This window comes from Micropterus salmoides, unplaced genomic scaffold, assembly GCF_014851395.1.
Source record: "Micropterus salmoides isolate LMB-PRFRI ecotype aquatic unplaced genomic scaffold, ASM1485139v1 Ms_hic_scaffold_9, whole genome shotgun sequence".
Taxonomy (NCBI): Eukaryota; Metazoa; Chordata; class Actinopteri; order Centrarchiformes; family Centrarchidae; genus Micropterus; species Micropterus salmoides.
In genome coordinates this window covers 25,494,329-25,521,932 of record NW_024044681.1, presented here as the reverse complement: position 1 = coordinate 25,521,932, position 27,604 = coordinate 25,494,329, and the positions used below count along the sequence as shown (strand labels likewise).

The following is a 27,604-nucleotide window of genomic DNA, read 5'->3' as shown; positions in this document are numbered from 1 at the left end:
CCGTCCAGCGGAGGGCGGTAACAAGTAAACACGGGGGGTTTCTTTACAGGCGAAGGCGGAAAAAAACGGAGATCTCAGGTAGCCAGAGATTTAATTCAGTGATAAGTTAAGTGCTGCCTAGCCAGTCTGTGGTACTTTAAGACATTACACATGTGTTATTAGGAAGATGCACCAGGGTTTCCTCACATATAATACAAGATATCCAAACACTTATCAAGACGAATTTACGTTCGAGTCGTTGCTCGTTTTAACACTTTGCGCATGCGTGACGCTGTTTACCGGATTACTCCTGTCTCCTAACAGTTAGTAGCGACATTGTATGTCATTTTGATATTGTGCTAGCACAATAAAACGAGAAATTCCTTCAAACAACAGCATGTTTGGAGCTCTAGCAGATGTAGGTAGTTAAAACCGACGTCTAGGTTAGTGAGAACGCGTCTAAGCGAATACGGAAGTGAGTGTGACCGTGGGTCTCGCTTCAGTGCCGTCATCTTTCCTTATGAACCCGTAGCATCAGTGTCGTGAACATCAGAGGTGCCCGGTGTGGAGTGACATTAGACGGTATAATGCCGTTCGCGCAAGATCAGGGGTGACAAATTTGATGAGAGTGAGGGTAAGGCTTATGTTATGTATGCACAATATACATTAGATGTTATTTGTAACAATGCAATCAAATGTGATGAGGAGCTGCTGGAGTGTGAACTATTACTGCGAGTCTGTGCTTGAAAGATTGTTATAACAAGCCCAAAAAAGAGAAAACAAGCTAAAACTTGTCATACATTTGGAACATTTTCTATTCACAGGAACTCTAATCCGCCATGGGAAACACACCATCAAAGAGTGGCAGCGGCGAGGAACCGGTCAAAACAACTTTGTTTGAAAAAGAGCCAAGTGGGATTACATACAGAATTCCTGCTCTCCTTTATCTGAGGCACAGTCACACCTTCCTCGCCTTTGCAGAGAAGAGATCTTCGCCCTGTGACCATGATGCCAAAATCCTTGTTATGAGAAGAGGAACGCTGAAAGATGATGGATCTGTTCAGGTTATTATTCACATGCAATAAGCTGCAGATTGATTCTGATAACTGTAGTCTGAGGAAGGTGCTCAAGACGTCACTAGCAATCAAAATCCTTTTAACAGGAGCTTTTTGGTGTGGGGCTCTGTGTTTAAAAATCATACTGATAGCTGTCAACATTACCTGTGCTCGTCTTTTAAATAGTTGTCTTTTGCCTTGTTTTTCCAGTGGTCGTCCAGTCAGGAGCTGTCAACAGCATGTCTACCTAATCACCGCACTATGAATCCCTGCCCAGTGTATGAAAAAAACAGCAAAACACTGTTTTTATTTTTCATTTGTATCTGGGGAAATACCACAGAGTTCAGGCAGATCATCACAGGTAAGAACAAGGCGCGTCTTTGCTGTGTTAGCAGCGGTGATGATGGGCAAACCTGGAGTCAAGCGAAAGACTTAACAGAAAGTGTGATGGGCGAAACTCTCCATAAGTGGGCCACATTTGCTGTGGGCCCAGGCCACGGTGTTCAGCTGGAGAACGGCAGATTGATCATCCCTGCGTACGCCTATTATGTCCCTTACAGATGCTGTTCCTTCCCCATTCCTTTTACAGTCTACCCACGTGCACTGTCAGTATATAGTGAGGACTTTGGCCAGACATGGCGTATAGGTAAGATGCTTCGAAAAAAGTCGAGTGAATGTGAAATGGCAGAGATCATTGACCACGAGGGCAGGAGTCATCTTTACTGCAATGCTCGCAACACTGGAGGCCACAGATGTGAGGCCCTGAGTGAAAACAGCGGCGTGTATTTTGACAAACCTCACATTGCGCCAGAGCTCATCGAACCACCTTCAGGCTGTCAAGGCAGTGTCATTGGCTTTCCCGCTCCTGAATTTGTCCCAAATGATGACGCTGAAAGCAAGGCTTGTGGCACATCGCTTTTGTCTCCAGACACACAAACCTGGCTCCTCTTCCTCCACCCGACCAACAAGTCTAGTAGAAGGGATATGGGCGTGTATTTGAACCGATCCCCCCTGCACTCATCAGGATGGGACAGGCCCAGGATCATCCACAAGGGACCCAGTGGCTACTCAGACCTGGCTTACAACGGAGACAAGGATCAGTTTTCGTGCCTGATGGAGTGCGGGAAAGAAAGTGAACTTGAGCAGATTGCGTTCATGTCCTTTACCCTTAATGATGTCATGCAGACAGGCAGTAAGAAAGAAAAGAAGATGCGCTGAATTGTGGTTGTTTATTTCTGTATTAACAAATCTCTCTAGCGTTTGCCTGCAACCTAAAGATCCAAGCAAAAGCCACTGAATATGATGTGCAGTAACATCTGTCTGTGTTTACTGTTGTTCTACATTCTGGAGATGATAATGCATGCATGAGTCGTGTGTTTTGATGTCTCCTTGTTTACATGAAAAAGTAATTTAAGTCTAAATAGTATTAATATGCAACCAGCTGTGTAAGGAAGGAAACTATTTTTAATAGGTTGGGCGGCTGATTTCAAGCATGCTGTGCTGGACTGTCATCTTTAAAACAGGCTTTGTGTGTAGCATGTTTGACAAGTACTTCGTACCCATTTCTGCATCTTAATATTTTCTGAGCAGTGGAGAGAAATTTGCCTACCTCTTTTTATTTTCATATGAAGATCATAGCAGGCCTTGTAAAGTAGAGCGTAGAGTCTCATCCATGCTCAGCCTCTCCTTTACCTTTAGTATACTCTGATTCACTATATGCCTTCTACTCCACTGTTTAAACTTAAGCTGTGCCGCAGCCTGTCAGTGCACAACCTTTTTCTGTAGGTCACAGTGGTTGCCACAAAAGTGGACAGGAAAGATAAACATTTTCTTTTTACTTGCCACATCCAGCTAATAAATGAAGAGACCAACTAAACTGTACCATCTCTATGAGTTTGATGTATTAATAGATGCTTACTGCAAGCTACTTTGAGCTCATTTGTACTGTACTATTTCTTTTATTTCAAAAGCAATATTTCACTTGGTTACATAATTTACTTATTTACTTTCTGCTTAGCTTGATTTCTGAGTTTTTTTTTATATGTCATTAAGTGCAGGAATATAACCAGGTACGATAGGCTGGCTGTTCTGTTATCAAATGAAAGCATGTAACAGCAGACAGCCACTAGGAATTTGCACACACAAAACCGTGTACCGAGCGATTTTAACATCCATCTTGGTGTAATGTTGTGAGGCAAAATGCCTCGAGGTGGTCCTACACTCATTTCATTGTGTTTTTGTTGACTGTTTAAGTGAAGTGACAAAACCTGCATGAAACATGTATTTTAGTAGAAAATAAAAGTAACCTGTGATCACCTGACTCCTCTTTTGTTCAAGTTTGTGCATAATTATTTCTGATTGTAGTGTAGTTGCCAATTGAGATCACAACTTTGCTGACTGTATTTAAATGTCAAGATCACTGAATTGGTACAAAAACTAGGAAAGTTACTTTATTAGATGTGGGAGCTCATAAATCTAAAATGTTCTGATCTGCTGACCTGCTACTTCCTTGGTTTCAGTTTTTCATCATCTTATCCAAACAGCTTCTTCACAGGCAGGATGAATCACGCAGTGAAACCTGTTTTTCTCCAACAGTGTTGGCGGTGACAAATCCAATGTTTTCCAGCACATATGATAATCTTTATCAGAGGGTGGCTTATTGTAATACACACACATATGTTTTTATCTATCACTGATGATATTGGGGAGTCAGACGCTATACCAGTGTTGGCGTCACAGATGTTTTCTGTTAGTGGTAAGCATTTGTGGTGTCTCAGCAGACTCTGCTCTTTCAGCAGCACAGACAGTTCTGGACACAAGGCTATCACATTGTTCTTGTACCATCCATTTGAATGACCCTGGGGACTACAGGTGAAGAGCAGGCACACATTTGGTAGGATTCCATGAGTTGTTGTTTTTTAAGCAGTTAAAATACTGGTAGTGCTTGTCCTTATTTTGTTATTTCCATGTTATGTATTTTCTCTCTCTTCTCCTTGATTATATTATGCATTCCTTATAAAACAATTTTCTCCCATTACATATAAATTATCGCCTTCTGATTTAGTAAATCAAAGACATTTGATATGCAATTGTATATCTGTGTGTACGCATGGTTAATAATTCAAAAGTGCCATTTTTCAAATCGTAATTGCCTAATTCAGATATCTGAGGCCTTTGTTACACATATAATGAGTGCGCCTGCAAAACAAAGTACAGTAAACGCTGGTCATGTCAACCAATTTTTTCTTTGCCAGAATGAAAAACACTCAGGGATAACTTGTAACAGCTTAATCTAAGTCTGCATGGGCACAAACTTCTCAGTCAGAGATTTCACAATAAGTGTAACTCCATCCATCGTCACGGGGGGGGCTGGAGCCAGGAAGAAGGCGCAAGGCGGGGTACACCCTGGACAGGTTGCCAGTCCACTGCAGGGCCACACATAGACAAACAACCACTCACACCTAAGGACAATTTAGGGTTGCCAATTAACCTAGACTGCATGTCTTTGATGGTGGGAGGAAGCTGGAGTACCCGGAGAGAACATGCAAACTGTCAGGGGCAACCAGGGTTTGAACCCACGACCTTCTTGCTGTGAGGCGACAGTGCTAACCACCGCACTACCGTACCGCCGCTGCTGCTTCTCTTACTTTCTATATTTACATGAAACTGCGGGATTACAGTTTTGTGAAGATAAAGTGTTTCTACCAACAGTGTGTTTTTCAGGAAGGTGCTCAAAGGAGCACCTTAGAATGGAGGTTGAGATTATAATCCTTGAATTTACAGCATTGTGGGTAATAGTGCACTTAAATAAGTTTTGGGGGTTTTTTTGGGGGGGGGGGGGGGGGGGGGGTTATATGCAGCTCATAAATTTATATCCCTGAACATATACACAAATAAACAGTTTATTCCAAATATTAACATGGATGGTTAGCTAACGTGGAAGGTTAGCATATATGTTCAGGTTATGAATAGTAAATACAAAATCTTATCTGACTTTCTACACACAGGTGAGAATGGTGTGTGTGCATTAAGCTCCTTTGGGCAACCTTTTCTCTGAATCCCAATATTAATGTTTGCACGACAGCTCTGCAGGTTTTCATGTAACAGTTTCAAACACAAAAAGAAATTATACCTTTAAAACCCGTTATGTGCTTGCTCCCTTTAGGTTAGATAGGTTTGAGCAACAGACATGATACATTCAGTCTGAGTTGTGTCTTTCTTTTGGTTTCTCTTTGTTGCAAGACAGTAAAATAGAAGTTATGCAGGCAGAATTACATTTTCAAGGTTTGAGTGAAGAACCTATATACACTTGACGCTACACTCAGTCGGACTGTACATCATCACAGAGTCACAGGGGGGAGCAATGTTTCAGCTGCTTCTTCAGGAATTCTTTCATGGTTTATACATTTAACCTTTATCCCGTCATCTCACTGACAAACAGATAACACTATTTACAGAACAATGTAACTTTGTACCAACTAAAACAACTTTTTTCTGGATCAAAACAAACCCCACTCTGAAGATTAGTGCTGTTTTCATGGGAAATCACAAAAAAAAAGCCCCTCCCCCCTTCACGTTGCAAAGCACTGAAATCAATACAAAGCTAAAGGGAAAAGACATGAAATGCACTGTATAAAATGAGTTGTGCATGTGTGCAAGAGTCAATGAAACAAATGATGCAGAGAGAGAACTCCCAGAGAAATGAGCAGAGAAGCTATATTTTTTGGCTTCCACAAAAAAAAAAGTTACATTTGCTAAATCTTACCCCAAGTGACCTGTGGCAAGAGTAATATCACATTTGACAAACTCAGACTTATCATTTATGTCCTATCATTTGAAAACTACAAGTTCACCACAGTGTTTCCAAATGTTTGTGTCAGATCCTCTGTGACCTTTCCATGTAGTCCAAATGTCTCACACCTCTGACTTAGGAACAATGATGCCGTTCACAAGAATGGCATCATTGAAACAATACAAAGATTATACGTCAAACGGACACACAGCCCTGTCTGCAGACCGCAGAGAGTCTTTAAAGCAAGAGTGCTCATCAGAACGGATCCTGGATCAAACTGCCAGACCATTTAGAGTAAAAAATGGCTTACAAGGGCACTGCAAATCTACATAAGCCATAAAAGCCATGCCACATTTACACCCTGTTGGGGCTATTCTCTCTTAAAGGGACATGCGCACAGTTTACAAACAGAGGAGGCAAAAACATTGCTGAGAAAGCAGCAGGGTTGGGAAAGTTGTTTTCAAAGTCTTACACAGTGCTGGTTCCTGATTGCCAATTTTAAAATGTAATAACTAACATATTGAACTCTAATTTAAAAGCCAATAAATCAATTGCTGTTGCAATATCATCCATTTACTTTAGATGTAATTTGTGCCAAAATCAATCATTATTTCTATGTTTGTCGATATTTCGTTACTTTGAAAGTAATAAATCAATTTGCATGTTTTTTAAACACATGTGATCTGTTCTACAGTTATACCAGACTGGATTAGGTTGTTTTTTAACAGTCAGATCACAGTAATGACTCTACAAGTAATCCATTGTTCCCAACCCTGTAAAGCAGTGAGCGTGGCAGACCAGTCACATGCACACTATGGGAAATGTTAGGCTAGACACATGAGTACTAACCTTTAGCTCTCTGGCTGCTGGGTACTAAACATCATACAGAATAACAGGCAGCTGCGAGGGGAGGAGACTCAGATGTCCAATGAAAGCACCGTTCACTCAGTAAAGTTGCATTTTAGCACAGAGGTGTTTTTGATTTGATTAATTAGAGTCAAATCTGCTCTGACAACAGTTGGATATCTTTCAACCTCTCTTGGTCTCTGTGGAAGGCAGAGACCTGTCGCTCCAACCAACTTCAGCCTCCGCCTCTGTAAAAATAATTAGTCTGTGAGCTATTGGCAGTGAGCAATCTATGAAGTGTTTTTTTTTTGTCACAATTGAGAGATTTTTTTTTCATACATGACACAATGTACTGCGCAAAATGGATATGCGCACATACTGGAAGCATAATGTTGCTGAGAACATGCAAGTTGTTGAGTATACAGCAGAGCAAAAAGCGATGTTTCCCATTGTCCGTGTCTTCTTCATCTTCTTGAAACATCATCATTCACTCAGATTTGCATCTTCAAGCACGCAACTCTTTCTTTGAGTGTGGTTTATTTCCCAGCAGGGCATCAATCTCGGTAATGGTTTGAGGGGTCATTTGGGATAAAATCTGCAAGGAGGAAGGACGGCAATCAGTTTAAAATGTGATCTGTTATTTGTTGTCACTTTTGTCACATTGTATTGCACACAAAGTAGTGTATCTATTGTTTCAAACAACTATGGCTCAATATGGAGTAAAAAAAAAGAAAACAAATCTACCCGGAGGGCACCCAGATTCTCAAGTAGCTGGTCTGTATTAGAAACACCCAGAAGTACCGAGCTGACTCCCTCACTGCGCAGACACCAGGCTGTAAAAAAAAAAAAAAAGAAGAGAGAAAAACACTAAAACTCAAGCTCAGTTAAAACTGATAGCCAGTGATTTTTTGCAGGAATGGGATCATGCCAGCAATTCTGACCTAAGATCAGTTTACCAAATTTGTTTGAAAGGTCATATATTATGGAAAAAGTCATGTAATTAACTATTAAGGTCACTGAGCTAGTGCAGAGGAAACATTCATGTGAAGCACTAAATCATGCTCAGATCTGTTGCCGAACTTTCTCTTTATTACATGTGTGAAATAAAAGTGAACAAACATTTTGAAGCAACAGTTTTGTGTGTTTTGCAGTTCAATCTTAACCTCAAGTCACACAACAATAAAATAAACAAAGAACAAGTCTCTGCATGTCTCCACTGTACAATTATGTTGTTTGCCTGGGTCATACCTATGGCTAACTGTGCAGCGGTGCAGCCCAGTCTGTCCGCCAGTAGATGGAGCTCCTTGATTTTAGCGAGCTGCCTGCGGCCCTCCTCGCTGTTCACTCGCTCCTTGAGCCACTGGTATCCCTTCACCAGTGAGCAAAATGGAAAAAAGCATTGACACAGCACTGCAATACCCCACTGATCAGGGAGAATTACACTGATACTGACTTTCAGTGAGAGAAATCCCAGAAGAGGGCCGGTCAAATCAAACTGACCTTCATTGATGCTCTGGAGCACTCTGGTACACCATCACTGTACTTCCCTGTGATTAATCCACAAGCAAGTGGAGACCAGGTCATCGCTCCAACACCTGAAAGAGTAGAATAAGGGTTAGACATTCCAACGAAATTAATTTAACTTCTAATTTAAAAAGTACAGATAGATAGTGCTGCAAGACAGGTGGATGTCTGACCGATCTTGTGGTAGAGCTCAGGAAGCTGCACCTCGACTTTATCCCTCTGGAAATAGTGATACTCTGCCTGCTCACACACAGGTGGTATCAGGTTGAACTGGCGTGCCACTGAGTACGCCTCCTGGTGCCAAACAGACAGAAACAAAATGCCATGGTTACCAAATCAGCATGTATATCAAATGCTGACAGCATTGCATTTGTCAAACTTTTCTAAATGGGAGATCAGCCTTCACCATGATTTCCATGGCACTCCAGCGTGAGGTTCCCCAGTACATGGCCATACCCTGGTTTATTACAAACGTCATGGCCCGTACAATCTCTGCAAATCACATTATATAACATCATATAACATATTTAAATTACATTTATTTCAACACTCTAAGGTAAATGTTTGCATCTTTTTAAAAAAAACATATAGTATATACGCACATAAGCAACAAACAACCATAATCAATTTAAACATTTATAACTGACCTTCCATCGGACTGTTGACATCATTTCTATTGGCAAAAACGATGTCCACATAATCTAGCTGCAGTCTGGATAAGGATCCTCTTAAACCTGTCATAAACAATGGTCAAAAATTAATCCTCATCATCATCAGTTTGCTCATTCATTGTACCTTGTAACAAGACTAACAATCTACAGCAACACAAGCGGGTCTCTGCTCTAACATCAGCAAGCTAACATGCTTACAATGTCTACCTCATGGTGGCGCTAGATGAAAAGTCAGGGGATCACCAAACTTAGTAGGGTACATTGTCTTGCAACTATGACTGCCTGTACAATACACCATGATAATCCATCAATATTTGCAGAAATATTGCAGTGTGGACCAAACACACTAAAGTGACGGACTGACTGAAGAATTCTAAGCTAGATTTTGGTCACTGTCTCCTGTGTGCCAACTTTCCAACCTTTGGTGTGTTAGCAATTAGATGTACAGTTTAAAGTCACAAACGAAGTCAAATATGAAGTCCAAATATGAGCTCTGTCTCATTACGCAATGGACTCATGACAATGACAGCCATACAGCCCATTCAACTCCTTGGTAAATGGCCACCCCAAGGCCATGCTACTTACAAAACAAAGAAGATTATGATATACAAGGCTAATAGCCTCTTGGCTTTCTTTAGGATTATTTTTGGGAGGGCAAACTGATTAAGTGGCTGTAGTCTTTCTTTGTCCCAGAAACAAGACAGGATTCAGTTAGTTACATCTGATGACTAAAACACCTAAACATCAAACCTTATTTCTACATTTCCATTCTTCAACTTCATCCTTCTAACCTTCGATAAAATCAGGCACCTCCTCACCCACTAACATATGTTTACAACCATGGACGTAAACTCAAGCATAATAAAAACTATCAGTTATAATGACTTTCTCCTTTTTTACTGGGATTTATATGCGTAGTATTTGTGGTAGGAAAGAGGTTTGACTTTGTTTTTATCCAGTGTTTATCATTAATAATCTATAAATGCTATTCATGAAAGCCATTAGTACAACACAATGTGTGACTTGTTATTGATCTAGATTATCGACTATATCTGCTAACAATTTTTGTTTAGCGTTGGCAGAGTATTCAGCTAATAATAACGTACTATACTGTCCCGGAGAGAGAGAGATGAACCCCTGAATGTCGCACAGCATTTTCTCTCTCAGCACCCTCAACTCTGACTGACTTCCAGCGACCCTGTTCGCAACCATTACATACTGCAAAGGAACGTACTCAGTTTTTCTTTAGCTGTTACAAAACATAGTATTGTTTAGTTTAAATTTTAAGGCACACTGATGTATTTACTGTGACATGTAGTGGCTTTAAGTGAGCAAGACAAGCATCGCTCACACTCACAGATTAAAGGGCCATCAAATGATTCATCACAACTCAGTCTGTTTTGGGGTTGAACTAATGCACTCTGGGAAACAGTTTAAATATAATAAAAGTACCATACACTCCACAAAAAAATAAATTTGAAGTAAGTAATCTCTAAATGGACAGCAAATTGACAGAAATTTAGTAATTTAGTAATTTTTGGCTTTCTGAATATATTTGAGCTGTGGGATAACATGTACTGTGAGGAACTCCTGTTTCAGGGCCTGTACCGGGAACCTTCTTGTATTTGGTTATAACTCTTCATAAATGAATTCCAGGTACTTTACTGTAAAAAATGTATTATTCTCTACCTTCAATAATGTGCTTTCTAGAGAGTCCTCTCTCTGTTTCTGCTCTGTGGAGTGATGAAAATACACATTAATAATGTTCCATTGAATTTATAAAGGGAAACAAGGACTTTGATTAAAAAGAAAGAAAAAATATGTTAGTATGATACTTACTGGCCTCCCCAGTAGATCTTTGTTGTGATGACAAAACTTGAACGCCTGGCAAGGACAAAAATTGGTTAAATTATTATATTACTTCTCCACTTCTATTACTATGTAAGTATGTAAGTTTTCTTTCTCTGTGCCTGCAATCTTTGGCACATTAATAAAATATATTTGGACCAGCATTGTATTTCTTTCTTTCTTTTGACATTTAGTTATTTATTTTTTTCTCCAGATTAAACATTTCTCAAGGATTTCCCACATGTTTTGTGATTGGAGTTTATTTTCACATGGTAACATTTTTATCCTTTTATAGTCTTTCTGAGGTTGAAGCTCCTCATTTGTCTAAAAAGTATGAATTTCCCTTGAGATAATTTGATGGTGCGCCTGTGCCAAAAGCAATAAAAACATGTGGTAATGCAGTGGATTTCAGAAAAGACAGGGATTATTGGGGATTATTTACATTTCAAAAGATATAATAAGAGTTAAAAAGCATTTTACATGCATGTGAGTCAGTGTGTAAAAATGAGTTACATCACCTCCATCCTTTCTTCTTGATAATGTTCCCCAGAGTGATTTCCGCTCTGTGGACAAACATCATTTTACTTCACATCACTGCACAACAACATTAAATCATATATGTGCAGACATGTCATATGTTAAAGAAAGCTGAACACAGAATTATTCATTAAGGATATAAAACACGCCTAGAAGTACTCATGAAAAAGCATTCTACAAGAATGAAAAGTAGCAAAAGTTTGAATTAATGCTTGGAAGAAAAAGTGCAGTCTCACCTTCCAGAAGCGTACACCTCTGCTGTGTCAAACAGGTTCACTCCGTTCTCATAAGCTATGGCCATCAGGTTCTCAGCCATCTGGGGGAACACAAAAATTATGAAACTGAGCAACAGAGATGATGGATAAATTCCAATTACCTGGAAATTGTCTGTGAAGGGCACTTTGAAGGGATTTAGAAACATTTCTATAATTGAAAACACAGGTGAGATTGTTTGACTGAGAATGGGCTCACAGTGCAAAGCGTTTTCCACATAAGGAATATGAGCGAGACACAACCGAATTCTCACCTCATCAGAGATCTGTGATCCAAATGTCACCCAGGTGCCTGAACGAAAGGGGAGACAGAGACGTTTGTATTGTTTGAGGGATGGAAACAGAGGAGTATGTTTGCCTTCAAACCAACTCACCTAACCCGAGGCAGGAAACACGTAGGCCTGACTTCCCCAGGTTTCTGTGGGAAAAAAAGAAAACAGACAGTGAAGCTCAGGAATAAACAACAAAAAGACGGTATGATGTGTGGGTATTTAGGATACATTTGCACACACAATAGCTTGGGAGATCCAATGGTGTGAGCATGAGTGACGAGAGCAGATAAATCCTGAATAGTAACAAGACTTGGTTACATGTTCTCCAGTGCTACTGAGCAGTGATGGAAAGTAACTCAACTCACAAGTACTTTTACTGAAGTGCTGTACTTGTACTTTATGCTATGTTATATTTTTACTCCACTACATTTCAGAGGCATATATATATATATATAAAAAAATTAAATTAATTATAATAATGTAAATATAATGTAACACAACCCAGGTGTTTTGCATGAAACTAGAGTATGACATGAGATGAATAGACTAAATGTTAACATAAGACTTTCCATAGTCTTCCTGGATGTGAATTCTTCCTCCACTACTGCTGCTGAGTCAAAGTCTTTCTCGCCTGTGGTTAAATTACTGCCTGTGTCTAATTATTTCTGAACAATTGACCTTTCATCCTTCTTATGTTAACAGTTCAGTGTATTACACTGGGTCAGTGAAACAGCTGGAGGGAAGAGAGCTCAGCTCAGACAGAGTCAATGCAAAAGCTCCTCTGGTCTGTGCTGTAAATGGCCCAAAATGTCCCATAAGCCAAAGAGGAGTCCATTACCCAACATGCCACATCTGATTATCCAGACAGCTGAATTTTGAAGGGCAAGCAGGGAGAAGCAGAGAGCTGCATTTCTGACCACGGGAGCATGTACGGCTGAAAATGATGTGAGCTTCATGTCGCTCTCCTCCTCCCTGCGTGCTCTCCCCCATTCTAATTAGCCGGGGAGCCAGCTGGAGAGGCAGCAGAACTGCAGTGCAACTCTCTGCTCGCCGTCTTTTCATCTCCAGCGCCTCTCCCCTCTCTGCCTGTCTGCCCGCCTGCCCGCCTTCCTGCGTCCGCCACAAATAGCCAAATTCAGAAAGACAGACTGTCAGAGCATTTAGACTCAGTCGAACGAGTCCTGCTTTTATTTTCCCTGGTCTATTTTTAATGCCTGACCTTAAGCTATTTTTAGGTTCCTGCATATGTAAGCGTTTGTGTCACACTGTGTGAGCGTTTGCTGTCTGGGGGCGTCAGTGTTCATGTGTGCACTGTGTGTGGGTGTGAAGTGCATACTGTTTCTGTCATTTCTTTAAACTCTGTCAAAATAACGCACAGGTGGAAGGTCAGGAATGGTATACAGAGGGGACAAGTGTTAGCGGGGTTTGATGATGATGATTCCTTGTATGGTAATCTGGCTCTGGTTCACCATTTGTCCAACCAATGAGCTCTGCTTGTTCTCACACACTGACAGTCACTTTGAACAGTGGGAATAAATATAAATGAGTCACATGGGAGAAAACATGCTTCAGAGACTTTTCTAAAGCTTTTTTTTTTCAAATAAACATTTTTTTTTCATTTGTTTTGTTCTCCTTTACTGGCATTTTTTGTTACATATATCAAATTAAACAGTTTTGCCTCAACTTCAGTCAGGGAAAGTTAAAGGAAAAAAATATTTGTCTAACATTTGACAAGGTTGGACCAATAACAGCATCCCCAAATAATTCCCTGCTAGTTAAAACAGTTTACGTCAGCTTCACAGCAAAAAGAAAGGCTAGAATTTCATCAAAAAGACCAGTAATTTGATTTTAACATCACCTGCAAGATTACTGCCGTATCTGCACGCTCAGCGCATATAAATGACATGGTTGACATTTTGGTGTCTCAAAAGTGCAGTCCCAAACTGGACCCTTATTTTAAAAGATTAATATTATATTAACCTTTATTTAAAACATTATATTCAGCAGACTGGATGATTTTGTGGTATTATTTTCATTATACCATTTAAAATATTCAGTTTTACGTATTTAGCATTATGTATGAAAAGCCTTTTATTTAGCCTGAGGCTATCTTGCTTGGGTAATAAATGTGATTTAATGACATTATTAAAGCCTAGCTCCAACTGTGTTTACCACCTTAGTCACACTAGAGTACACCTTTTTTCCGTACTTTCCCTTTCACATCGCATCATCCTGAAAAAACAGAAAGGTTATGTGTGACAAATAAAAGAAATGCAACAACTGAACATGAGTCAGCATTAAGAGAATGTCAAGCATCCAGTAGCATCCACAACTGCTGCACAAATGCACGCTTTCTTCTGTGCTTATATTAAATAATGCTTTTTAAAGATGGAAAATAAGTGCATGAAGCCGGAAGACTAACATTTTGGTTATGTTATTACAGGAGCAAATGAGGACCTTAGTGGGTGAATTTCATGATTGCTGTGCCTCATAAAATACCTTTTTTATTTTGTTTCTGGGCAATGGAGGATGTGATTGTTTCTTTTGTGTGACAACTGGCTGCCCCCTCCCTGCTTTCAACTCCACTGCTCTCTGCAGTGCTGCAGTCTGCTAAATTACTATCAGTGAGCCTGGAGAGACACATGCTCTCTCTTTCCTCTCACTATCTCCTCCGTGACAGTCTCTGCCACACTCTCTCTCTCTCACATGTACACAGACACTCCTACATTTCCTTTGACATGGATTTGGCAGACGTTAATGTGAAAACTGGTTAGCCATCTATACTGTGCAAGAGTCAGTGGGGCCGGTCTATGCTTTCACGTGATCATTCACGCTTGATGGGAAATACACCATAACACAGGCACAGATCTACATATGGTCACGCATGAATGCACTCATGAGCCGGGCACACAAAACCACAGATGCTTCTCTGTAGCCTTTATAAGTAGGGCTTCCTGTGTTTTTCTATTTTTCCTCCCGCCATAAATCAAGAACTCCAAACAAGGTGGTTATGGGGACTTGGCTGTTACACACATTATTAATGGAGGAGAGAAAGGAGGCACACAGGTGCTCTGTCATGGTGTAGTCAGCATTTTAACCTGTGCTGACATTTACAGTTAGTTTTCACCTGAGACAGGAGCAAGACACTATGTACAGATGGTTAGTTGCAAATGATGGAGTTTTCTTTTTCCTGCACTTGTCATAAAATGCCACACACATGCTGAGCAGGCTCTTCTCCAGAGGGAAGCACACCTAGATATTAATAACACTCACGTCAGAGCATATGTGTGTGTGTGTGTGTGTGTGTGTGTGTGTGTGTGTGTGTGTGTGTGTGTCACCCAAATTAGAAAGAACTTACTTTGTCACCCATGCAGAGATTTCAGCATCTACCTCAATAAAACAGAGGCAAATTCATTTTCATTCGTGATGCTCATAGCCTCGACAAATTACTTTTCTTTTCTTATTTTAAATCAGCACCAGTGTCTCTTTTCTATGATCAGTGTCCTTTTTCTTTGGTAGAAAACAGTTTCACTGAAAGGATTATCCAGAGCATCAGGGACGTTGCTTCTGCTGCTGCTGAATTTAAAAAAGATGTATTTTCAGTGCCACAAACAGAATACCCTTCACTTCCATTGTATGAAGGTAGAGTTCAGAGAGAAATATCTCACAAGCAGGACAAATAAAACAAAAAATTATCTACGCTGCTAGACACCACAATAAGTGAGAAAATGTATTGTGTGTGACCCTTTAACTCTAAGGGACAAGAACCCAATGTAATTCTGACTAAAATTTTCCTGTAATGTGATGTTTTTAATTCAGTCATATTAAAACAGTTAGGAAAGTAGGTCTGTCCTAATTATAAAATACACATGCTGTGAGCGGAGCAAATGGGGAGAAAAACACAAAGACAGACTCTCACAGTCACAGACACACAAACCCAGCTGTTCTCCTCCAATGTTGCGTATCAACTGCTAACACTTTATTAGTGGTCTCCTTTTAACTGAAAATAATGTGATGAAGTGGCAAAGCTGAGTGATTACAGCAACTGATATTAAAACTATTAACCTTTTTTACGTGTGTGAATTTTCTGTTTGGGTCTGGACATATGGACATATGTAGCATTCCTTTTGTTAGCGTGGATTATGTTTTAAAGGTAACTGGGTGTAAAATGTTACTCAAGGGTGAAACTATTCAAAAATGTCTACATAGTTTGTAGTTTGAGTCAAAAGCAGTTTATTAATGAAGTTCAGTGTTTGAAAAGGTCACTGCACTGTGACCTGTTAGGTCTGTTATGATCTGTTATGCTGTGAGACCGAATATTGGAATATGTGAGTTTCCTGGCCTGGTGCCTCATAAATATAGACTTTGACAGCTCGAGTTATTAAATGCTGCCACTAAGATGCTTTTGAATGTCACACTGTCCCTCAGTTCGTCTCATCTTATTTGAAATATCTCAGCTACTTTGCAACAAGGAATTAAGTAGTAAAGTTTGTGGAAATACTGAAATTACAATTACAGTGTATGCAGCTTAGCTATGTTTCACCCGTTTCACTTGAAACTACAAAGGGCCCCCGACTGACATACAGTAATTGAATAATTCACCCACTTTTAAAATAAACTAGGCCTATTCACTCAATGCGCCATAGACATTGGAAGAAGGAGTGCTGCAAAACCAGCCATTATAAAAACCACCAATTGATTATAAGTGTGATGCAGACTCACAGCTGAGAAAGAGAGAGAGCTCTTGCGAGGGCGAGAGAGAGAAGGGAGCATATGTGTATGGACAGAAGTGTGTCAATGTGATATTAAAACTTTATTTGATCATGAAGCCTAATGTTACTCTGCAATTATGTGGTTTATCAGTCAAGTACATCAACTACACTACGGAGTCTAGTTTAACAGTGACAGACAGACGCTCGTCTCCTCTATGAAACATCTGTATCCTCACTGCACTGCATTATTATATATAATGATTGCCCCTACAAAAAACACATACTATAAATAATTACTATAGAAATACCACAAAAATAAAAATAAGGGTAAAACTGGTATAATATCAGTATTACTATTATTCTATGTTTAATACTATTGAGTTGGATATGGTGCTCTTGTAGTGAAGTTAGTGTTATACTATAGTGTTTTCTATTTGTTTTTTCAGATGCACTGTAGAAACTTGCAATAATAATACTATACATTTACTATAACATCATGGGATTACTATAGGAATATTCTATAGTGTTTTCAAAAAACAACTACCGAAACTTTTTAAAATAATATAGGAATACTACAAAGATACACTGTATTACTATTGAAATATTATAGGGCTACTATATCTAATAAAATAGCACTACAGAAAAAACTATTGCAGTACCATAGGTGGTGAAAAATACTATAGAACACTACAAACTTACAATGGGACACTTTACAATTCTCATAGTATACTACAGTATAGTAATACTATGGGTCATTTTCATATAGGTGGTGTTGGTTGGCACACTTTTCAGTCTATGCCGTTTTTTTCTGGCATCATTTCTGTTGAGTATTAAATAATCTATCAAACAGCAAATGAAAAGTTAAGGTCTCAATTTAAATTGAGTTAAAATTACGTTATGCGTGATTAAAGTCATTTTATTTTTCTGGTCTTTTAAAGGTCACAGAAACAAAAATGTAACAACAAAAAACATTATTAATGCAAACCCCACTTTTTTCTCTTTTATGTTTAGGTTGTAGGGCCCCCGAGATGCTTAAGGCTGCCCCTGAGTATATGTTCATGTTTCAGACAACTGAATCTTGGGTAAAATCAAGAAAAATATATTTAAAGCTACCTGGAATTAAGTCCAAAGAGTTTTTTATAACGTTAAGATATTTAAGATCTAAAATTTAGATCATATATTGAAATACTTTTGAAGACTTTTCCAGAACATTAGGATACTCTTTTTCATTATGCTGTGTTTCTGCTCTTACATGACATGCAATGATGACTCTGTCTCTGCCAGAACACAATATCAGACTTTGACTTTGACTATGGCCTGACGGTGGACCTGACATTTTCTGGCCCTGAATATGATGCTGGCAGTTCATAACAAGCCTGCTGATTGCTGCTGCCACTGCTTCTATCCACAGACAAATATTGACAAATGTAAGCCTCATTAAACAACACTGACCCAGCAGTCACTTCACATTTAGGAAAGATTAAGTTGTCTGCTTTATGTACTTTTCTATGCACAGGTTTAAAACAACTTACAACAACACAACCAATATCGTAATATATATATATATATATATATAGTTTGCAGTTTAGCAGCAAAAAACAGATCTATCTGGATATCTTTTGGTTATGACCAAGACTGAAATCAAGCAAGTGAGGATAAAGTGTGACTTTGAGTCCTTGCAGGACCTGAAAGTGATGTCAGTAATCTGTTCAGTCAACCGGGAACTCAAAAATCCAGTGAGAGGAGAGTTGAAGGTCAAGGTTGTTGCAGCAAACACTCTTGATCTCCTCCCTGCCACACAGTTTGTTTCCAGTGATTATTAATCATGATAACAATATGAGGCCAAATTACTTAATTACCACTTAATTATTATTCATGATGACTCCACTCTGTAAAGCGCATATTTTATCACTGTTTGGAATTTGGTTAAATACATGTGGTGTCCGTCAGGTTTTATGAAAGTGGGAATAGTGTAGCTATTAGCATGCTTTTTTTCCCACAGCTTTTCAGAGTTGTATATATGAGGCAAGTCTAAAACCACATTACTTAAATTAAATAGTCTGGGATCCAATTAACAAACTGAATCTGTGAATTAATTGTGCCCTCAGCTTGCATAAAAAGCTGGCATACTGTGAGAGTAATAAGACTGGGGCTAGGTCACTGTCTCATAGCACTAAATGACCACAATATATCTGTAACACTTGACAGAGCTGTTCATCAGTACGAACGACTCAATCATTACTTCATAAGCTGCTGAGAGTTCAAGCTTTCAAAACTCGCTCGTTCAAGTGTACTCTGTTAGAGAATGGCACCTCTCTGCATGGTTGAATGTCAGGACACTTGATCCTGATACAAATGCAAATACATGCAGATGCATGTGAAGCCTGAATATTAGGTGCTCACCTTAACAGTTTTGTCATCTGTTAACTATCCAGTATCTAGTCATCTGCGTTGGATGAGAAGGTTGATACCACTCTTGCACCTGTCCATTAAATATGAAGCTTCAACCAGTTAGCTCAGCTCAGCACAAAGACTGGAAACAGCTAACCTGTCCAAAGGTAACATAACTTGCCTGCCAGCTCCTCTAAAGCTAACTAATGAACACATTATATTGTTTGTTTAATCCATACAAAAACGCCAGCTATAGCTTCATATTTCGATACAGCCAATAAGTGTCTATAATAATATTTAGTATAGTATAGTATTTGTCAATATTGTCTTGACAAATACTTGAACCAAATTCACTGCACAGAACCAAAATGTTGGATTTAGAAACAGCAGAGTGGCATTTACGTGTCGTCATCATTGGTTTTAGAAGATACGACCAAACTTTTCTTTAAGTGTCTGACTCTCTTTCCTGGTGTTTCATAGTGTTGAATGTTTTATGTAAGTATGGCATCCCTACTTACACGCACCTCCTCTCACTCATGCATGAAGATAGTGGCATCTAGCTCCCTGTTACTGACCCACTGTGTCGTGAGGCCATTAGATTACAAAAAAAATCTGTAACACATAAATCTATGCTGGAAACGCAACTGACCTGCTTACCGGGTCGCTCTTGGTAAAAAGAGAGGGCCTGGTTACCATGGAAACGGCCAATTTGCTGAGTGATAGAACTTCGCCTGAGTGACTTCTAGACTCACCCCGCTATAGGTCCCAAAACAAAATAGAATATTATTGTTGTTTTCAAAAGATTTAGAAGATTTTAAAATGTCCAGCAAAAAAATTTTTTTTAATACAACTATGCTTATTGAGGAATTCATTTAAGTTTGTGAAAACGCATTGCACAACAATACTTCACCCAATTCCATCCATCCATTCATTGATCCTATGTACAGGGTCGTGGGGGACAATTCTTCAACAATATTATTGTATATGTTTAACATTGGAAAATAATGTTTATCTATTGATTTTGGGCAGGGGGTGACAGTAGGGGCTCATGGGAGTGATAACTGGCAGCAGGTGCCTCAGTCTGTGACCTGCTGGTGAGTGATGAATACTCAGGTTAAAGAGATAGCAGGAGGGATTAGAAAACATGTCAAGCAAGTCAAATAATGGTAACAATGGTTGCCATCTACAAAATGGAATTCAGATGAGATCAGTTCACTCGTAACTGTTCACTTCTGCTCTATAATGGTATTCGTTTGGCCTCAATCTATGTCATGTCAAGAAATCCACAACATTTCCTCTCCGCACGGATACACAGACTCATTCAGCATGCTGACATGTTTTATGTACATTCCTGTTCCCTCCTGACAGTCTGATTGTGACAAAGTGTGTAAAATGGAGAATGTGCGACCACTGTGCTGCCACAAACACACTCTGTGGCCGGGTGCTGCACGGGCTCTGAGCGGACTCAGTTGCAGAAAGAACTGGTAAGTGACAGCAGTGCTGGCTGATTAGGAAATAAGACAGACAAAAACTAAAGGCAATGCCTGGGGTGTTGCCCCTGGCAACTGGAGCTGGCCATATGCTGTATAGACTTATTGTGCTGCTGCACTCGCTATTAGTGACACTTTTCCAAAAACAGCAGAGCAACCAGAAGAACCCAACCCAATCAGAAGTATGGATGCAATTCTCAAGGAAGAAATTACTGCAATGGAGATATCCGAGTGTCATCTTGTGCCTCATTCCTTTTTTAAACATCCTATTAAATGAAAACTAAATTGACTGAAGATAATGGCAGCAATTCAATCAACCTGATTACCAGGAAAACAGGTCATTAGAACTCTCCTCCTAGTTGTTGAATTTTACAGTCTAAATGAGGCGATATGAGGTTATGGTCTTAAAGTCAATGTTAAGCGCATGCTGTGTGTTTTTATGTGCATATTTTTATAAACATGCATTATTTGCCACTGCTCATGAGGAGCCCTCTGTAAGTGGAGGCTACATGAACATCTGTCCTTGTCAAGCTGAAGCTTTTCTTCCATCAAGGTGAAAATAATCTCACTGAAAAAATAATTGTTGCCCCTACATTATAAGGCAGACCTGCAGCACCACTATTTTATTAAAATGAAATGCTTTTAAAACCTGCTTTTAAAGAAAAGCTGAATGTCCTGGGGTGATTTTAGGTAAGCTGTTACTGGAGGCAGGCTTTTTATTAATCTGTGGTGAAGAGCAAAGGGCCCAGGCAAAATCTGCATGAAATACATAAGCCTATGCCGAATGCTCCTATATGCATACTGTCTGTTACACTGTGATAACATTATAGCTGTTTGCTATGGATTATATAAGCACTTTTACATCCATCTGCGTAAGCATTTTTTGAGTAAATGTCATATTTTCATGTCAATAACAGCCCTGCCGCATGTGCACTCACCGAGGTGCATCTCATCATTGCTAATGGATATGTAGGCAGCCTGCACAATATGCTACAGAATGCATGTTGGTGACAATTTAAGCTAACCTACCATTCACCTCACATCTCAACAAAGAGGGTGACAGAAATAGGAATAAAAGAAAGGCTGGCTGGTAGAGCTTTGTGATGAGAGGAGGGCCGATCACGTCACCTGCCACTTGTTCCTGGAGGAGGATTTGCCACTGATGCTCATTGTGATATAATCTAGAAGTCAAAAGGCTGTAGTAACCAACATGAAATAAAAACCACCCCCTGATCTCCATACTCACCTGTACTTCATACTGGTGTGGCGCCCAATGGCCTCCTTCATGTGGGCATGGCCGTGTGGGGCCTGACGGGACCCGGACCCGTCCCTAGTCTTGACTGAGCCTTGGGACATGTAGTTGCCATTACTCCCTTGTCCACTACCTCCTCCTCCTCCTCCACCACCACCACCACCACCACCACCCCCACAACCTCCTCCTCCTCCACCACCGCCTCCCCCTCCCCCTCCTCCTCCACTGCTTCCTCCAGGAGGTGGAGCGGTGCGAAGGCCACAAAGTCGGTCCTCACTACGACTCTTGAGGTTGTGCTCAGTGCAGGCGAAGGACACCTGCATCCTGACCCTGGTTTCCTGGGAGGGGGCTTTTTAAGGAAGTCACACAAACAATAATGTCTGTAAACGGTTGGTGCTGCTTGACACTGTTCCCCCGTTGTGCTGTTGTGGCAAAGCAGTGATGCTCCTGCAAAGGGCTCAGACAGGGGAGGTCAGAGATTTTGGCTGAGAGCTGGAGGGAGCAGGCAGGAGTCCAGCCTCTAACATGACACACACAGAGTTACCGTCTGCTCTGTCTCCTGTCTGGTGATGCAAACCTGGCAAAAGGGCTCTTTGAGTTTTCACACTCACAAGATGCATCAGGGCTCTTCTCCAGAAATCATCAGGAAGCTTGTAAGCTCACAGCAGTCCTCAGACGGATTTGGAGATGTGTCAGTTCATGGGAACCCCTCAAACCTCAGTGCAACAAACGACTCCCTCTAGAGTGTCAGTAGCTCGGCCTTTCCCCGCATACATGCGCGGGCTCGTATGGCTTATGTTGGGTGGTAAAGCACTTGATTGCTTGCTGTCTTCTCTTCAGCTGAGGTTAGGTGTGTGTGCCTTGAGCCGAGGAGCTCCGGAGTGTGCCGCAGCAAAGACACAACCACAGGTACAAGCATCTTCGCACCTCGCGTCGAAATAAGGCATTTTTTTTTTGTCGCAAGGCGGGTCATCAAAAACGGTCCTAATTGCACGAATTTAGCCTACATAGCCGAGTCGAACAGTCCAATCAGACTTGAAGTGATGCCAATTCACACAGTCAAACCCCACCGATGTATCATCGCCCAGCAGCCTCACGCAGCATCAAATTGATGCAAGAGAGAGAGAGAAAAAATAAACACCGAGCCGGTTTTTTATTACCTTCAGCGTGTGAAGTCGCTCACATACCGGTAGCAGCAGCAACAGTGCAGGTCTTCCGTCATTCGGCAAAATCTCACTGTGCACGGGTTTGAAAAAAATGCCGGCATACTGGCCCCAAAATCAGCTGCAGCAAACATTTCAAACGCTCGGTACCGCCTCTTGGCTCTCCCTCAGCATCATGTTGTCAGTTCAGAGTCTGACTTTTGTATTTGTTTTGTTTTTTTGTCTTTCCTTTTTTCCAGCGGCTCCAAAAATGTTCACGACACACAAGCAATGTGGGGGTTTTGAAGATGCTCTCTCTCTCTCTCTCTCTCTCTCTCTCTCTCTCTCTCTCTCGGGTGTGATCTCTACATTATTCACCACACGGTTGTACTACACATCTCATCACATCGCCACAGTATGTAAGTGAAGCTAACACGCACACACACACTATTGGGTTTTGAAATTTAAACAAAAAATCTTCACGCACTATAGCAGCCTAATCTTTTTTTATATTTGCACACATAAAGATCTGGCATCACATGAATCATATTCTATCATTTTAATTTCTGCATTTAGTCGACGTTAGCACCATCTGCATATGCAGGGATCTCTGTCTGTTTACCACACTCATGATCAAAACATTCTTTTCCCTCACTTGATTCATCTATATGGCCAACCATCAGAATCATACTGCAACACCATCATCATCATCATCATCATCATCATCATCATCTCACAACAGAGAGCAGATATACGACTTCTAAGTCACATCACATCACATCATGACATAGCATAGCATGGCATATCATATCATATTGCATCACATCACGTCATGTTCAAATAAAACTGATGTGTCATTTAGTGGCCAGGCAATGATAATAGCTCCTCCAAGGCTGTGTTTACAATCCAAAACAATGCTGCCACATCCTTAGAGGAGAGTGTCAGTCCAAAAAGTTTCAGTTGGTATGCAGGACGATCTGCAAAACACCTCCTAAAAGATGCAGACACATTCATAATTTCTGTCAATTTGCTCTCAGTAGTCGTGTCTAATGAAATCTTGCTTTAGAGCAACCTGCAGTTCCAGGATGATCCCAGAGCAGATTGCGTGACAGTCAGCTTCCAGTAGAATGTAACTTCGAGTTGACAATCAGCTATTTTTAAAGAGCCATTCAGTGCAAGTTGGGACGGGGATAGGCAGAAAGAAAATGGGAATGCCACCCACTGTGACGTGTTAAAAGGGAAGATGGTTTAACGAGCTCCTGTCCTGTTAAAGCATTGTGAGCGCCTACACAGATATATGGAATCACATTATTCTGTTTTCCAAACAAATCTGCATAATAACTTTGACAGGTCTTAATCCACACATAGGCTCAGCCTTCACCTCCACTCCAAACAATGTCCATCACCATTATCATCATCATCATCATTGTCACTTTAAACAGCAATGACACACTGATCCTGCTCAACAGTTCAGCTATATTGCACTAAAATTGAGCTTCCCTACACTTCACACAGAGCACCAGCTGCTCCATCTTGAAGTTCTGTATCGACAGACAACAAAAATTAGCGTGTCTTTAGATACATCTGTTCACTTTTCTGCAAATAAGAAGGCTGCAACTGCAGTCTCAGGAAGTGAGGAGACAGATGTCCATCATTCTTAAGGAGATGCATTATATAACAGATTGTATAATAAGAATGTCCTTGAAAGGGTAGATGTTTTGTACAACTCTGCCATTAGACTCGGCACCAAAGCTTATTACAAATCGTGTCCCTTCTAACTGTGTTCCTCTATAAACTGCCAAGTCCCCATCCAGGATAAAATGCTCAAGCTCATTTACATAATGATGTTTCTGGTTGACAAAATGTTGTTTAAATCTGTTATTGGAGTGCAAATAAATAGGTCCACCCAGTGATTTTAGGTGAGTGTAGACCTTCTGCTATGTCCTTGATCACAAATAACCTCAAACCCAAATGCAGCAGGGTTGTTGAATAACTGTATGTGTGTCCCGATATAGAGGAGATTAGTTTCAGTTGAATGATAATTGTTGTAAGTTTGCATCAGAAAAGTGTGCATTATTCATTTGTAGGCTTCATCACCACGGCCTTATTCAGTCAAGAAAGCGTAACAATTTTCAGTAACAACTGACAAAAACACCCTTGTTTATAACACGTAAAGTTTGGTTACTTATAAAATGCAATAAGGTTGTCCAGTAGGAACTCTAGATGGAGTGAGGAAACACATTTCCCACAGTGACACATTTTTCTTGTGGCTGCAGAGCCGCTAACAGCTGATTTTGACTTCTTTGGACTGATGCAGAAATAAAGAATTGTTTGTGGTGTGCATGTAGTTTAGCAAAGCTGAAAGTATTTATTCTATTGAAGTATTCCCTCAGACATCTTGTTCCTGTTGTGGTTTTGGTTCATCTTAAAAAAATTCAGCTTCATGTTAAGTTTGTCATAGAGAGGGCAACCAGAGGACAGTTATCAAACGCTTTTAGCAGAATTGGTTTTACATAAATCCGTCAAAAATTCTGAATCCATCTGACTGATATATATGTTTAAATATGTCCAACCTTTAAGCTTTATTTTATTCAAAGACAAAATTATGCACTCAGCCCTCATAATCTGTTTGTCAGAATATATGTATCTGTCTCACTTTCTCAAATTTGCCCTACACTCAGGAGATCAGCGGATGTGGAAAATTGTCGTTTCCAGCAAAACCAGCAAATTACATAGAGCGCCAAGGTAGGCTGTCGCTGTGTTGATTAACAGTAATCATTCTCAGTCTTGGGGGAGTTGAAATGTGATGCATCATTACACAAATGAACCAAGGCTAATGTGTCACATGCACAGTGGCTGTATAGAGACTGCTGCCGTTACAGACACCAAGTGAGAGCAGAAATTCACAAGCGACCAGCACCAGTGATGGAAGCAGTGCTGCCAGAGAATCTGTTCAACTGCATAATCCAATATGTCATTAATTTATGTCAATTATCTAATCTATGCTGCTAGAATATGCTAGGCTACTGATTTTGAGGCATCGTTTTGGTCACTTGTTCACACAACATGAGACTCTTTAAGCTGTAGATTCGGTTCCTTTTTTGGTTTTGAGTCATTGTGCCATGGGGCAGTCATGTCATCTCATCTGGGTAACACTGCCACCTAGAGGCAACTTTAATGGAGTCTTAATGCCTATGTGAGTCTGCTCGGGAAATGGTGTGTCAAATAAAATGCCAGATTGTTTCTTGACAACTCTGTTTCCTATAAATTAGATTTTATACTAATATTTTTCAGCCAATATATCACGAGTGACACTCACAAAGTATCCACTGATATTCCTACACACAAACCTACAAAGATGAAATCTGCAACTATACACTATGTGTCTTCTATGTTTATGCTGTAATTTATGTCCTCTTGTCTCTGTCACGTTTTTCACTGAAAATGGAGTCATGGAAACCTTTTCATCCAAAAATAGCTAAATGGACCTCTTTAAACTGAGAGATACAAGCATTGTAACAACCAACTGCCCGTCCCCTGCTGTCAAATCATGCATCATTAACCCTAAACCTGTGACCCACTGATGTACAACCAGTCAAGTCTTTTGGAGCACAATTAGACAATGGTTGATTAAGTCCCATGTAAGTTACTGTATCTGGCATTAACACTAGTGATCCTGTACAACCAGATGTTTCTGCAGTCCAGTCACATTTATTCAGCCCTGCTGTGCTTTGAAATCTCATCAAACGCATGATATTTCTTTCTAGGTCACTGGTGGGGGGAGAGAAAAAACTGCAACTATATTTCTTTTTTTTTCACCCATGGATGATGTCTCCACTCACTGCCTTCAATTGTAGCCCTCTTCAAACACTCAACTACATTCATGCATTAGTAATATATTAGAAAAATATTAATCATGTTATTTAAATGGTTCATCCACAGAGGGCTGAGTGCTCAGGATGGTCTGAATAGAAGCATTTGAAAAATCAAACCTCCTGTTAAATCTGAAAGTAAGGCAGTGTGTACATATCTAATTATTTGACATAATTTTATTTAATGTTCTCATTGTGATCTCTCTAATGTGCAGGTTGTTACAATAAATGTATCGCTACTTGTGAAAGCAAGAGAAAGGTTTAATTTTAAGGTGTTTTACATACATCTGTCATCACTAAAATCTTTTTATTCTCAATAATCTTGTTGAATTGTGGTTTTACATTATAAATTTGCCGCACTCCTACTTTTCCCCCTCTTTCAGTTTCCTTCCCTCTTACTTGTACACCATTGCAGAGCGCTCAGCCTCGCACTCTGCCAGGGAGAGGCCACATTCTCTCAGGTAAAGCTCCAGTCGGCGTCGCTCCACCAGCCTGTGCGCCGCTTCCAGGATCTGAGAAGCCAGGGCCTCTGACTCGGTCCTCTGCTCCGGGGTCTTGCTGCTCCGAGCTCCAGATTTGGCCACAATACTCCCAGAGGAGGACGACGCCTTGGGCTTCTTACTGATGCCATAGAGGTCTTCCACTGAGTATTTCCCTCCCTTACCTCCTCCACTTGCACCGCGACTGGCAAACATTATTATCTGGAATCGAGTGCTGCAAAGTGATGAAAATCCTTCGTCTCTTTTGCTCAGTTTAGCCTGCTATATCTACTTTAGGCAAGAGCTGCTTCTGAGATAGAAATAGCTATTTTGATCGAGATTCATGAAGATTTGAAACACCCAGCCCGAGGATGTCAGACATCAAACAACAAGAACTTAAATCACCTGTAAAATATCAAAAAGTCTTGATTGCTCCTTTGTGGAGTCTAAATCCAAAATAAAACAAAGCC

At 40.3% G+C, this 27,604-nt stretch overlaps 2 protein-coding genes across 3 annotated transcripts; one reads left to right on the top strand and one right to left on the bottom strand.

The window, feature by feature from the left end:
• The first annotated feature begins 180 nt into the window (after positions 1-180).
• On the top strand, positions 181-3,354 carry LOC119895797 (sialidase-3-like). Its single transcript, XM_038709117.1, has 3 exons — positions 181-613; positions 804-1,043; positions 1,245-3,354. The coding sequence occupies exons 2-3, from the start codon at positions 819-821 to the stop codon at positions 2,250-2,252; spliced, it is 1,233 nt and encodes a 410-aa protein (XP_038565045.1). The 5' UTR covers positions 181-613; positions 804-818; the 3' UTR covers positions 2,253-3,354.
• Positions 3,355-5,713: 2,359 nt separating this feature from the next.
• On the bottom strand, positions 5,714-27,365 carry LOC119895993 (voltage-gated potassium channel subunit beta-2-like). 2 transcript variants are annotated; one of them, XM_038709447.1, is made up of 14 exons: positions 27,055-27,365; positions 11,899-11,942; positions 11,779-11,816; positions 11,489-11,568; positions 11,234-11,278; positions 10,707-10,751; positions 10,557-10,600; positions 8,844-8,930; positions 8,603-8,688; positions 8,370-8,490; positions 8,173-8,267; positions 7,921-8,041; positions 7,417-7,505; positions 5,714-7,267 (listed from the first exon to the last, which is right to left on the bottom strand). In XM_038709447.1, the coding sequence occupies exons 1-14, from the start codon at positions 27,348-27,350 to the stop codon at positions 7,178-7,180; spliced, it is 1,281 nt and encodes a 426-aa protein (XP_038565375.1). In that variant the 5' UTR covers positions 27,351-27,365; the 3' UTR covers positions 5,714-7,177. The 2 variants fall into 2 exon arrangements, with proteins under 2 accessions (XP_038565375.1, XP_038565374.1); XM_038709446.1 differs by lacking the exon at positions 27,055-27,365 and adding an exon at positions 21,636-23,104.
• Between the last annotated feature and the right edge of the window lie 239 nt (positions 27,366-27,604).

What these genes read in the sequence shown, in the direction of transcription:
- LOC119895797 (XM_038709117.1), top strand. Translation starts at nt 819, where the DNA reads ATGGGAAACACACCATCAAAGAGTGGCAGCGGCGAGGAACCGGTCAAA. An exon ending in AAGATGATGGATCTGTTCAG is followed by an intron (nt 1,044 to 1,244) that starts GTTATTATTCAC and finishes TTGTTTTTCCAG; the next exon opens with TGGTCGTCCAGTCAGGAGCT.
- LOC119895993 (XM_038709446.1), bottom strand. Translation starts at nt 21,964, where the DNA reads ATGCAGGTGTCCTTCGCCTGCACTGAGCACAACCTCAAGAGTCGTAGT. An exon ending in AAGATCTACTGGGGAGGCCA is followed by an intron (nt 10,601 to 10,706) that starts GTAAGTATCATA and finishes ATCACTCCACAG; the next exon opens with AGCAGAAACAGAGAGAGGAC. An exon ending in GGAGTGCCATGGAAATCATG is followed by an intron (nt 8,491 to 8,602) that starts GTGAAGGCTGAT and finishes GTTTGGCACCAG; the next exon opens with GAGGCGTACTCAGTGGCACG.